The sequence below is a fragment of the Palaemon carinicauda genome, chromosome 8, assembly GCF_036898095.1.
Source record: "Palaemon carinicauda isolate YSFRI2023 chromosome 8, ASM3689809v2, whole genome shotgun sequence".
NCBI classification, from domain to species: Eukaryota; Metazoa; Arthropoda; class Malacostraca; order Decapoda; family Palaemonidae; genus Palaemon; species Palaemon carinicauda.
This window is the reverse complement of record NC_090732.1, coordinates 97,709,564-97,723,145: the sequence shown is the minus strand read 5'-3', so window position 1 is coordinate 97,723,145 and position 13,582 is coordinate 97,709,564. Positions and strand designations below refer to the sequence as shown.

Below are 13,582 nucleotides of genomic sequence, written 5' to 3'. Positions count from 1 at the left end.
TGTTAAATTTCCTAGTTCTACTGGTAGTCAGTACTGTAGATTTTATGTTCATAAAAAATATTAGACCACTGGTACCTAAGATATCAGTCATGTTTATCTCTCTAGAATTATTAATGGCGATTTTAAATAATCTTGACTGGTACCTATGATATCAGTCATGTTTATATCTTTCTTGAATTATTAATGGCTATTTTAAATAAATTTGAAAGAATATCGAGCCGGTATATATTTAGTCTCATTCATTTCTATATTTTTGCCCTTTTTTCACTTGAGCACCTGCCCTGAAAAAGTTCTCTGCACGTCCCTGTATTGAAGACATTTTTTATGAGTTGCTTTGTTATTCTGGCTACAATTAATGCACTTTGCAGTAGAAGTGCAGGGTCCATGGCCAGGATCAGATCAATCGTCGTAGCACTTTTCACTTTTGCATACTCTAGAAGGATGCCCAAATTCAAAGCAATTCTAGCACTGTAAAGGTTTTTGTTTATACAGGCGGACTGCAATTTTCATATATTTTACAGATACATGAGAGGATACACCATGATCTTCAAATGTTAAAATGATCATACTGGTTCTGGAAATCTTATGAACCTTCCATACTTTTTTGGGACACATATCTAAGATTTCCTCCTCACTAAACTCATACAGGTCTTTGTTAAAAATCACCCGTTTTCCATAACTAAAATTAAAATACAGCTTGATATCTACCATTGAATTTTCTTCTTTCTTTATATCATTTAGCATAATAAACTGTGTTCTAAATTTGGCATGAATTAAAATGAACTTTTTGCCAAATCCAGAAATGTCACCACGCTCTATAGTGCCTACTTTCTGTTGTATTAGTTTACTAAATTTAAAATAATTGCATTCTTCTTACTTTGACACTGCTATAATCCACATTGGTGGCTTGGGCTTTCTTTCTCTTATTAAGCTTATTTTGGGGTCCATAGACTCATTTTGATGCCAGTCACTAAGGCAATATATGTCAAGGTTTCTAGGAACAGAATTGCAGTGCTCCAGTAATCTCGCTATTATCAATTTTAATTTATGAGACTTCACAGACTGCTTTAAAAGTCTCCTCAGGGTCATCAAAGCAGACCCATGCTTCCAATTTTTTCATGTTCGTCCCTGAAATTCATACTTATTTTAGTGACCTTGCCATAAGCTTTAAAAGTCATCCATAATGCTTCATAATGACAGCTTACTGGCAAATCGCAAATACGAATGACTTAATTTGCGAACATTGGAGGAGTGGTCCTTTTTTAGTTCCTAAGTCAGCACAAGAATTTTCACTAATAATATTGCCCGAGGGGAGGGGGTTTGCCCTTTCAAGGGTCTATATTCAAGACAGTACTTTGTTATTGTTTATTAGTTAGTTGATTTACTTGCTTGAGAATAATAAGAAAGTATCATACCTCACTGAGGAAATTTGCAGTCTCTAGCATCTTTTTTTTCCTCTTTTTTTTTTTTTTTTAAATGGTGAGTTGGGCAGGCTCAATAGAAAGGCCATGGATGCCGGGTGGTCTATCAAGAGGTTTTCTTTTCCTTATCTGATTCTATATCTTCTCAAAAGCATCTTACTGTCCTCCCTTCAGTTGAAGTGGCTATCCTGGAGGGTATTTAGTCTTGGATGGTGTATCAGCTCCTCCCTGTTGACTAGTTTCTCCGATTTTTTCTATTAGAGATTGTTTTTGTTATCATTCTTGTTAATTTAGTATCTTTTTGATTACCATTAATTCTTATGCTCTCTATAGACACTGAGCAAAATTCAGGACCAGTACATCCTAGATTTCGTCAATGTCGTCTACTGTATTGCAATATTCGTGGTCTTCATGCCAAAAATTCAAGACCTTACAGTTGCGTCCAGACAGTATGATATTCTTTTGTGCTCAGAAACTTTAGTTTCTAATATGAGGCACTCATCTGAACTCTTTATAACTGGTTTTAAGATGTCAATTATGTTGAAACTCGATGCCAACCCTAGGGTCAGAGGAATGGCGGTGTAAATTAGGTCTGAGCATCCTGCTTCTCATAAATCCAGCTATAAATGTGGATGTCATGAGATTCAGGTAATAAAAGTTTGTGGCAGGCATAACAATTTCTACAGTGGTATTTGTGTTCGATCTATCGGAATCCTGACACAGATGATTTTATCTTCAATTGTCTTCTCACCATTATGGGTGAGATACAAGAAGATGAGGGAGTGGTTAAATTCTGTTTCTCCAACCGATCGCCATGGCTTAAGAGCTTTAGACTTTGCCTCTGAATCAGGCTCTGAGTAAATCATAAGTGAAGCTACTCACAGGTCTGGTAACTTCTTGGACTTCATATACACCGACTCTCCTGGTGTTATAACAAGTAAGGTTGGTTCTTCAGTTGGGACATCTGATCATACCTTGATTACATTAGTAGTGAAGACTAAGCAGCCTGTCTCTGGTGTATCTTACTCCTGTAAGATTTATTTGAAATCTCAAGCAGACTGGAATGGGATTTTACATGATCTTTTAGGCTTGAATTGGTCGCAGTTGATTAGTAGTGTTGATCCTGTAGTCTCTTTGAATGAGAATTTATTCAACATTATTGACAGGCGTATCCCTTCTCGTGTACTAAGATACCGAGTGAAGGACAAACCATGGTTCCATGATGATTGTAGATGTGCTTATTTGGAGAAGCAGGAAGCCTATAATCAGATTTAACCTGGAATAACTATACTTAGCTTAGAACTTTTGCTCAGAGAGTTTATGCTTCAACTGAAAAAGAATACAATCTAACCATAAATAACACTTTCTGGTACAACCCAGGAGCGTAAGTGGTGGACTACCCTTAAATCTGCACTCTTTGGTGTAGATGCAACAGTTCCTCCTTTATTTGAATCAGATGACTCTGTCACTCTCTGCCCAAAGGAAAAGGCAACCCTTTTGGCAGATGTGTTTGACAGCAAGAAGAGTAATGAGAAACTCGAACTTCCTCATTCCTGTTTTCCTGAGGCTAAACTAACTAGTTTAGCTTTTTGACCTCATGAAATTAAAGCTCTCTTGATGGACCTTGATGCTTATGGAGGTGTAGACCGAAATGGTATTTTTCCTTTGTTTTTTTAAAAAGACTGCAGATTGCTTAGCTCCAAAGTTATCTGTTATTTTGTGCAAGTTAGCAAGAAGAGGGGCTTTTAGTACTTGTTGGAGAATTGGTAATGTTATTCCACTATAAATAAATTCTCATTAATACAGTGTCTGCGCAATTGAGTTGAAGATCATCTTGGGGCTCTAAGCAGGGCAGTTAGTTCTGGAGGCCACCAGGGGAATGGTCGTCATTTGAATAACCCTGTTGTTTTGGGAATTATATTGACTCCGTCTGTATGAAGAGTTCGATTTCGTAAGTCTATGGCATCATCAACATTCAAACTGTTCTGCATTCCCTTCAATTTTGTTTAGCTCATGAAATCTATCCCAGTCTGCCTAGTCAAGTTTCCATTGTGGCAATCTCTGTAAAGGTGGATTATTGCTGGTGTTTATAATGATTGGTGCATAATCACTAGTGTGCCAATCGTCTAATGTTCTCCAATCAAAATCGAGAAGGCAGTTAGAGCTTGTAATTGAAAGTACCTGTCTGAACATGAAAGCGCTTGGGCTCTCCTGTAGTAAGGACTCCCACATCTTCATTTTCCACAATTGATGATATAATATTGCCTCTCGTGTTTGCTAAAACATCACCCCAAAAAGGATGTCTACCATTCAAATCTCCAAGTAAAAGAAAAGGTTGAGGGAGTTGTTGAACCACCTCTACTAAATTATCATACAAAATATCATTTTGAGGTGAGGAAAGAGAGTATCTTGTATATTTTTCCCTGTATAAATCTGTACAACCATTGCCTGCAAGGGTGGACAAATAGAAAAAGATACTTGGGGAACATCTCGATGAATGTATGAGACTTCCGCCATGGCTCCCTGCTAGTTGATCATATGGTGTTCTATAGCTAACACGCTCTCAAGGACAAGGAGTATTAACATCATGTTTGCTCATCTGTAGACATACAATTATGGGGGGATGCTCATAAATTAGGAGGCCAAGTCCTTCACATTTGGCCCTTAAACCCTGAAAATTCCATAGCAACATGGAGGCAAAAACAATGGTTTATTTTCAGGAAGACATTTTGGATAAGGTATTCCCATTGGCAGTTTTTGATTCAATAATAATTCCTGTAAGCTTCTTAGGTGAGGGTCTTGATAAGATAGGATTTACATTTGTCTTTCAATGTTCTTTTTACTTGATTCTTGAAGGGGTGTGGACCTCAACTATAATTTTTGATTGAATCAAGTAAATTTCTTGTTGATGTGAAATATCCACAAACAGGACATCAAATCTATTTGATGTCATAACTTTGGCATTCTAAATGGAAGGGGGTGAGAGAGATGGGGGTATATCTTTTCCTATTAAGAGGTGGTGATTTATGAGGTTTTGGTGTTTTCCCCACTAGAGGTGCACCTGATAACACTGTTTTATGTGATACCTCCATCAAATCAGGCAAAGACATACCCTGGGAGAGGTTAGTATTATCCTTTGTAATGGGGGACAAAGGTTTAACAGAGGTGGGCAAAGCCTTAGGTGGAGATATTCTTGCCCTATCATGCATGCTATCAGAAGATGGAAAATTTCTTTTTTGGGAAATGCTGGCAGTTATAGGTAGATTGGATGCCTCCTGCCACATTTTTCCTCCTGATTTCAATGCCTTTGCATAGCTTCTTGATTACTCAATAGCCTCTTGGCATGCCCCTCACTTATATGTTTGATACTGGATTTATTGAGGGCAGCCTCTTCTAACTTATATTGCTGGCAGCTCCTATCAGTAGATTTATGATTCAAATTGCCAATTAAACAACTGGTCTCTAGTATACATTCTCCATGGTAAAAATTGGAGCAAGTACTACACATTTTTTCATTCTTGCAAAGTTAGAAGGATGCCCAAATCTAAAGTAATTAAAACATTGCAAAGGCTTCTGCTTGAAAGTTCAAACTTTAATGCATTCATTTTCTATGTCAATGTGGAAAGGCACATCAGAATCCGGGAAAGTAGGGATAATCATTTATGTTTCAGGGACTTTACGTGCTTTCCATACAGTTAAAGGACACTTGGCCAGTATCTCTTCTTCTATTCATACAAGACTGTTGAAAACTACTCACTTTCCATAACTGAAGTTTAGATGGGGTTTCACATCCAATTTTACGTCAACATTCTCTGTCTTTAAATTGCAAAGTACAACAGATTGTGTTTGTAATTTACATATCTTAAAATAATTTCCTGTACTCCCTTTTGACTGAGCAATAAGCCATTTTGATGATTTTGGCTTTCTCTGGGAGGATACAACTATCTCTATATCTCTATCACTTCAATCTGCAGGCTTGTATATATCTAGATCCTTAGGTACCCCATCACAATGAGCGCCCTTGATATTCAAATTATTAATTTTACTATTCATAATGTCACTAATTGTATTAAATGCTTCCACGTGATTATCAAATGATACACATGAATCCTATTTGTCATTTTTAACCTTCAATCAAATTTCTTTGATACTACCATAACACTGAAATGCTTTATACAGCTCATCGTTATCAATTTCTATGGGAATTTGGGTGACATAAAGTATTCGCATTTTCCTTATGTTACCCAAATTACTCGGATTTTGAGCATCAGTAGAATGGTCCTTTTCAGTTTCCAGGTCGTCAACAGCGGGGTTGGTTTGTAAAGAAGTAGCAAGCAGGGTTATCCACCTCTCATCGGAGAATGTCAGCCCTCCTATCCCATGTGGCTCAACAGGAGAAGAGGTTTCAGCGGGGGACCAGTCCTCTATTAAAGAGGAGCTGCCTCTCTTTAGGTGGGTGTACACTGGTCAGTGGAGGCAGTTACCCCTCCCACAAATGACTCCAATGGGATATTTAAAATCAGATCATTGGAGCCTGACTCTTAACAGACTAAGTCTGCCCTGAATGGGGTCTGCCAGAGGGTGATGGCATCTAAATTTGATTGATTGATTGATTGATTTAGAGTTTTCAGGCATCCTGACTTCTAAGGTCATTGACGCCGGTCTAAATTTGAAGCATATGCAAAACATGGTCAATGTTTGAACAGTGATCGTCAATAAAATAAGGATAGAACAAAAAGAGATAAAAACGAAATAAAGAAGAAGTCTTATAGAGGTTCAGTCTTAGTCTGGTCTCTCAGAACTGGTCTTAGCGGTATGGTTGAACCTGCCAGGGTGGATAATCATCCCACTACCATTGCCCCGCCCATCATTGAGACTCAAGTCTCTCTATTGCAACAAAGTGCTGGACCAACAGAGGAGAGAAACTAAGAGGAACTAGCTGCCAAACTCTTTCTAGGATCTCTAGTAGATTGCGAGTCCTGGGTTACCCTGAAGGTTCGAGAGTGTGCTAGAGTACTGTACTGGACCTATTCTTTGGGGTGGCTTTTAGATCTATTCTGTCTCTGAGACGAGATAGCTAGGTAGTCATTTCTTCTCCCTAACATCCTCCATGTGGTTCTACACTAGCCGATATATGTCCCACTCTGCAGCGGGGTGTCGGTCTGCCTCATCCTTCTTCCAACTCTAAGGAGAGGGAGGGTGAGAGGTTGCGTCAAATTCTATTGGCAGCAACCGATAATTGTAAACCAGGGTTATCTCCCTAGGTGACAGACCCCCCGATGACTCCGTCAGCAATCATCAAGCCTTATAGACACGATGTCTAAATCTTGGAATTGAGGCAGAGCACGTTTGGGAGTACATGCCTTCATCCTTTTCAGAGAAAGACCCCCAATTGGAGGATCTTCCTGACCAATCATTTTGAGACGTATAACCGCAATCCTGGGATCTTGAACCTCTCTAGCATAAGCGCTCATTGAAACACACCTGGGCGATGCATCTGAGTGAGGAGCGTCTGGTTGAGGTGTGTCTGATCGAGGCACATGAAGGTGAAGCCCATCTGGTTGAGAAATTTCTGACTGAGGTGCACTTAGTTGAGGCTCGTCTGTTTTCATTAGGATGAGGTGCAAAGGGGTCAAGCAGAGGTTGACAAGCAACTTTTTAAGTTCTCAGGTGAGAGAGTGCTCCTTCTTCTGTAGGCACAATGGTCAGGCAATTGTTGTCTCTCTGTAGAATGTTTCAGAGATCTATCATGCTCCGAAGAGGTAGGGCATTCAGGCAAAGGCACTTTTCCTCACTTACAATACTTAGCAAGGGGAAATTTTGAGGCCCCTTTGGGTGCACATTTATGCACTCAGGTGAAGGCAAGACAATACTGTCTTGTCGCAAGTTCCGGTGGAAGCGCGTTTACTGAAGGCAGTGCCCTTAGGAGATGTGTCTCCTTCAGAGGTCTCAGAAAGTAAAGATGTTGCAGTGGCAGTGGCAGGCTTCGAGGGGAAGAGCCCAGTGAGGAGGGACTTCTTCCTCTGGGCCCTCAAAGGAGAAGAGTTGATGACATCTTTTGCAGGAGAAGCAATACTCCCTCAAAGGAGAAGAGTTGATGACATCTTTTGCAGGAGAAGCAATACTCTCCTGCAGAGTTCTTGCAGCAATCACCTCCACAAACCGCTTCTTGGAAGACAGACCTTGAAGTCCCAAGGAAGGCCATAACAAACGCAAAGTGTCATCCATCTGCAAAACAGAAGACTCCCGCTGAGGTGGATGCCCACCCATTTTGCTAAGAGAAATGGGAAAGTCTCCTTGCACTGACGTTTGCCCAAAAGTTAAAGGGCCATCTCTCTTACCCACACGGTCTTCAGAGGAGACAGATAGGAAAGGGTCAGAAAACAAAGTACCAGGGGTCAGAAGAAGTTGAAACTCCCACGACTTTGAAGAAGACCCTGAAGGTGAAGAATCCCTTTTGGACTTCCTCCTCCTCCCATATGCTACCAACTGGGAGGGTGACCACTTTCGGCTCTCAGCACAAGAGGAGGCCTGACTTTGAGTGTCCTCTGCAGGAGAATCACAAAAGGTGATGATTCGTCTCCCTAGAACTCATAAAGAAACTGCATAAATTACCTGGCATCTCCGGACATTTCCATATTTCCATAGGCATCATCACCAAAGAAAAGAAGCACTAACATGTAGGAAGAATATAAAGATCAGTTATTAAAGTTTGCCAAAAAATTCAGCCAGCGAGAATGTCTGCTCTCACTGATGACTGCTTTCAAAGTTACTACTCAGTATGTAAGCAGGAGGCGCGGGGTTTCCCCATTTCCAATCGGTACCTATTGACTACCTGTTTACATCTCGTTATAAAATTTCAATTGTCATGTATTTCAGCTTCGCTATTATCTCTATGTAAAGAAAGTTTTTATTTGTACTGGAACAGATATAAACCAAAATCAGAAACATCATTTAAAAAATAAGTCATATATAAACTATGAAAGGAGACATGTCAACCTACTCATAAGAAGAGCATTGGCAGCAAATTTGACCTTCTGAAGTTACATCAATTCAGCCAACACATTAGAAAGAGCATTCTAAACTCTGGTCACAGCTAATATAAAACTTCTAGAACATTGTTGTATTGAAACTTATGATGGAGAAGGAAAGATTGTTAGAATTAACTGTATGCCTAGTAAATTGTAAGGGATGATACCGGATATGAAGATCTGAATGCAAAGGATTGTCATAATCATAAAAAATAGTGATTTTGACAAAGGAAACCCCTATTTTTGAGGAGGGGCTGTATGGTCCCCAAAGACTTTCCTGCAAAGGCTAGAACAGGGAATCTAATACGACATAAATACCAAAGAAATATAGTCCCCTGCTATAGGGACAGTGCATCAACATGGAAAGCACAGGCTCAGTATGAATAGGAGATATTCAAGTGCACCTTCAATGGTGAAACCACCTGGCTATGGGTGACACATCATTACAATGTCATCAACAAGAATCTCTGCTACAGGTGGAGACAATGCTAACTACACATCAACTGTGATATCATTAGCCTCCATATCAAAATGAAGCTACTTACTTATTTCAACAACCCAATTGGTGACAGCGTCAAGTATCTCCTAAAAGCCATGGAAATCATTCACAAACAGGGGGAACATTTTTCCCCAAACCACTCAAGTTGGTCCGCTTCACTTCACACCAAGATTCACCAATGTTCTTTACAGGTGAAAGGATGTTAGAGGACTTGAAGAAAGTCCTTCAGAGTGAAGTTCAAGTTGTTCCCAGTTGCTTTTAACGCCATAGCAAATGTCCTTCGAAAATAGTAAGCCTTGAAAGAGGCAACAGAACCTTGCTTCATAGGCTGCAAAAAGGCAGTAATATTGAGTGAAAAGTAGATCATCTTGATATTGGGATCCAAGTCACACAAGTGGACAGGTAACCAAGGGGATTGTCTAGTACTGGCAACACTTTGAATTCCAAACTCTTGGAAGCATAACACAACTTCAATTTTGCCACAAAGCAGTCGGAGAACCAGTCATCGAATATCTGAAGTGTCACCCACACCTTCTTGTTGGATTTCCAGATTACAGGCAGTTGGCTCTTCCAAACTCCCTTGATTACTCATATTCTTGGCCTGATACACCAGAATAGGCTTCTACTTGAAGTTACCAGCAACATTACCTCCAAAGCAGTAAAGTCTGTCTTTTCTTGCCAGATTTACAGCCTGGTGCTGATACCTCCTCCTTGGCAATGTAGGTATAGTTCAGCATATACTTAAAAAATAAAGCTCTCATCCATATTGAAAACTTAGCAAGGTAACCTGCCTCTTTAATTATCTCAGCCAACACATTAGGACATCCAGTTGCTGCTTTCTTATTACAACTAGCAGCTTCCCTTTGAACTTTAATGTTATAATAATTTTCATGCTCCTTAAACAGCATGAACCAACCTCTACTAGCCACAAACTCTCCCCTTTCGCTCCCTCTCCCATTTTCTTTCTTTAATGTGTCAAACAATCTTTGTTTTCCGCTGAATTATCATAAGACTCACTGGGATATACATTTGACTGTTCTTCACTGTCAATTTCATAGAAGCAGATCCCTTCACGTGATCAAGAATACAATATTTATCTTTGATAATCATTACAACAGTCAAATGGTTAAGTTTAAGTATGTCGCCAATGTTTATCCTCCCTTTTCTGCCCATTTCATATTCTTTAACTTCACTTCTATGTCTGCCTTACAACTGGAAGCCATGATGAAGAACAAAATTTCAAGAGGAAAAGTGACCATAAAATCACACAGGAAATAAATATCCAGAATGGCATACACACAAGCACAGAAGTGATGAGAAGCCAGAATGTCAAAGCAAAGGCAACTGAGGGATACTTAGAAGCTGTTTTCTTCACTCAGACACTTATTTACGTACTCCATTTTCTTTTGCCACCACAAAAAGATATTGGTCTACCACACTTGCTCAAACTAGTCTAGGCATTCATAATAATGACGCAAGTGTTAGAGGTTTAAAAGTTTTCTTAGTAGCTTAAGAGGAGATGTCATAAGAGGAAATGTCATAAGGCGAGATGGTCATAGCCAGTGGTACCTTTACACAGTAACTTTATTGGTAAAATAAAAAATTTTATGCAGTCCATAAAAAATTCTTCACCTTTTTCTTATGTGCAGATTAATCAATGAAACAATAAATATGGTTTGAGAAAAAAATTAAGTACAGGAAGTTTGAGGCTAATATTCATGTGATCAATAGCACAAAACTTTTATCTAAATGTGCTAATTGTAGAGTCCTCATATAACTTATGTAAAATATGAAAGTAATGAAAAAATTAAAAAGAATGGATTCATTTTTTGTATCAGTGTACTTGTACACTATACTTCATAAGTAATAATAAATACTGTACAATTTTGTAGGTTGTTTGGGCCTTAGAAATGCATTATGCACAATTTGACCAAATTTCAAGAGAGAAAGTATTTCTTCCGAAAAAAAGAAAAAAAAAGCGGTATGGGGCTTTGGTGTTTTTTTCATTTTTGGTGAAAATCTTTTATGCTTGCAATGCTGCTAAATTGCAGTAAAATATTGATTTATTTCAATTCAACTCATAAATTGGTGAACAATTTTTCATGTACAATCGATAAAATTTGATTTACCTCACCTATATCTTATGTGCAGAGAATACAATCAATAATAAAAGTAAAATAATAAATACGGTTATAAGAAAAAGTTAAGTACAGGAAGTTTGAGGTTAATACAGTATTCATGTGATCAATAACACAAAACTTCTACTTAAATGTGCTAAGTGTAGAATGCTATAACTATGTAAAATATGGAAGTACTGAAAAATAAAATACTGTTGAATGGATTTATTTTTTGTAAAATTTACTGATCTTAAAAGTATAGTATAGTTTGACTGCAAATATACAGTATTACTTAAAATACCATACATTAAACTTACTTTATGGATTTATTGCCATCAGTCTCATTTTCTTTCTTATCAGATATACTAGTAGTTTTATCATTCTCATCTGGCTTTTGATCACTTGTTTTAATAATTCTACCATCCTCAGTCTGATCAATGTCTGCTTCACTTGAATTTTGTAACTTGATTTCCTTGCCACAATTACTGTCACTTTTCACTTCCTCTTCCATTTCCTCATCTTCACTGCTTTCAGAGGAGGAAGATTTATTGTCCATAGGGATGCCCTTTTTCTTCATTTCTTTTAGTTTTTGTCGCTTTGCCTTTTGTTTTTCTTTCTGACGCTGTCTCTTGTTTCTCTTCTTAGCTGCTTTCTGCTCCATGTCTAATTGATTCTGCTTTATCTTTTCATGATATACCCTGTCTAACTCATCCTGCAAAGTGAATAAAAAAAGTCTCTAAATATATAAATTAATCTTACATAGCAGTGCAAAACACCAATTTACTATACCCTTAAAAATATGCCACATCTCAAAATTCAGGAAAATCTGAATTATAGCAGCCAAAAATTTACTCCTTTCTTTGCACAGAACAAACTTGAGAATAATTGGAGGATCTACAATCCTTGTATCCTTGAGAATTATGTTTCTTTTAAAAAATATCTGACTTCTACATTGATATGGTGCTGTTTTGCTGTGTATGATGAGGTGCTTGCTGTAATTATTTTTCATATTCACATTCTTTTATAAACTTTCCAAATCATGTTAAAAAAAAAAGGGAATTTCAAATCAGGATAATTATGTTTGTTCCTGAAATAAGATGACAATTTATAGTAAATTATTTTTTCATAACATACCACGTCCCAATAGTAGGACCACTCTCTATCATATCTCTACTGACCAGAGATTTTCCCTCCCCACAGGCCACCCCCGCCCCAATCCCCCTAACCCCTTCACACCCGTGTGACCTCTTTGTTTACCCAGCATGCCCCTAGGGTAATCTTGGGGCCGCCTTCCATGTCAACAACCACCACTTTCTTCTGGTTTCAGGAAAAGTGGTGTATGATAAAGGGGTCTATAGCAGGGAAGGATGTAGGGGGGAGGCAGTTACCTTATTGTGACACGGTAAGTATGTTAAGAAAAATAAAATTTACTTAGAAATTGTCATTTGTTACGATACAAATACTTCCCACGTCCAAATAGTAGGAGCCTCAGAATTAGGAGGCGGGTAAATAGACCCTTAAGAGAGGTGAGGGAGCTGCAGGTGGGGGGGGGGGTTGTAAGGCCTTTCTGGGTAAAGTAAAACAGAAAAAGGGGGGTTAATAAAAGTAGGATAAATAGATAACACTCATCCAAGGGGCATCTTCATCTTGTCCGGTTGATCCATGGAGGGCCGAGGGGATAGGGTTTGAGATGCTTTATCCCTTGTTACCTCGTCCGGACTGTCACATGTAGCCACCCTTAGATCCCCTTCTAGGCGATTATGACAAGAGAAGTCCTTGACCATACACCCTAAATCAGAACCTGGCCGACCGCTATGTTTTTCTCAAAGTCCAAAGAGGTGCCGATGCCCCGGTTGTCATGAGGCTTGACGGACCCGGGAAGACTTCCTACTTCGGCAGTTACGTCCTTTGGATTGTCTCCTGGAGCCAGAAGAAGATCATATTCTTTGATAGAGCCTTCTTCACTCTACCTGTCGTCACGGACAATCTCTTGATAGCCGGCCGGAGGGCGGAGGTCCTACAGAGATATTTCCTCACAACCCTCACAGGGCATAATAGAAGTTCCATCGGGACATTTGTCCTGGTGATGGCGGGGCTGGAGAACTCGTTGAAGCGGGGTTCACCTACCGCCAGGTTCGGCATTTTTGCCACGAAATAGGGGACAAACCTGAATCAAAACTCCTTCCATCTGTGAGAGTGGGAAACATTTGCTGAGAGCCCGTGGAGCACGCGTACCCTTTTGGCCAAGGCCCCGGGCCAGAAGGAACACCGTCTTTAGGGTCAGTTCCCTGTCAGTAATTTGTCTTGGACACACGAAAGGTGGCTTCTTTTAGGGAGTTGAGGGCTTTGCTAATGTCCCACGAGAGACTCAAGAGGGTCGTGGGGGTGCAGGACTGCTCGAACCCCTTCACCAGAATCGAGGCACTTGGAGGAACTTAGGATCAAGCCCTTGAGGGGGAAGACCTGGCCCAGGGCTGCACAGAATCCCCTCACTGCTGATACTGACATACCCTG

The 13,582-nt window shown here is 39.4% G+C and overlaps 1 protein-coding gene across 2 annotated transcripts in view; it reads right to left on the bottom strand.

The window, feature by feature from the left end:
• LOC137645813 (PRKR-interacting protein 1 homolog) overlaps positions 1 to 13,582 on the bottom strand; it is a 245,970-nt gene that overhangs the window by 18,840 nt on the left and 213,548 nt on the right. For both annotated transcript variants that reach the window (XM_068378770.1, XM_068378769.1), the window contains exon 4: positions 11,386 to 11,780. In XM_068378770.1, coding sequence (XP_068234871.1) covers positions 11,386 to 11,780 — 395 coding nt within the window. The remainder of the gene's footprint in view (positions 1 to 11,385; positions 11,781 to 13,582) is intronic.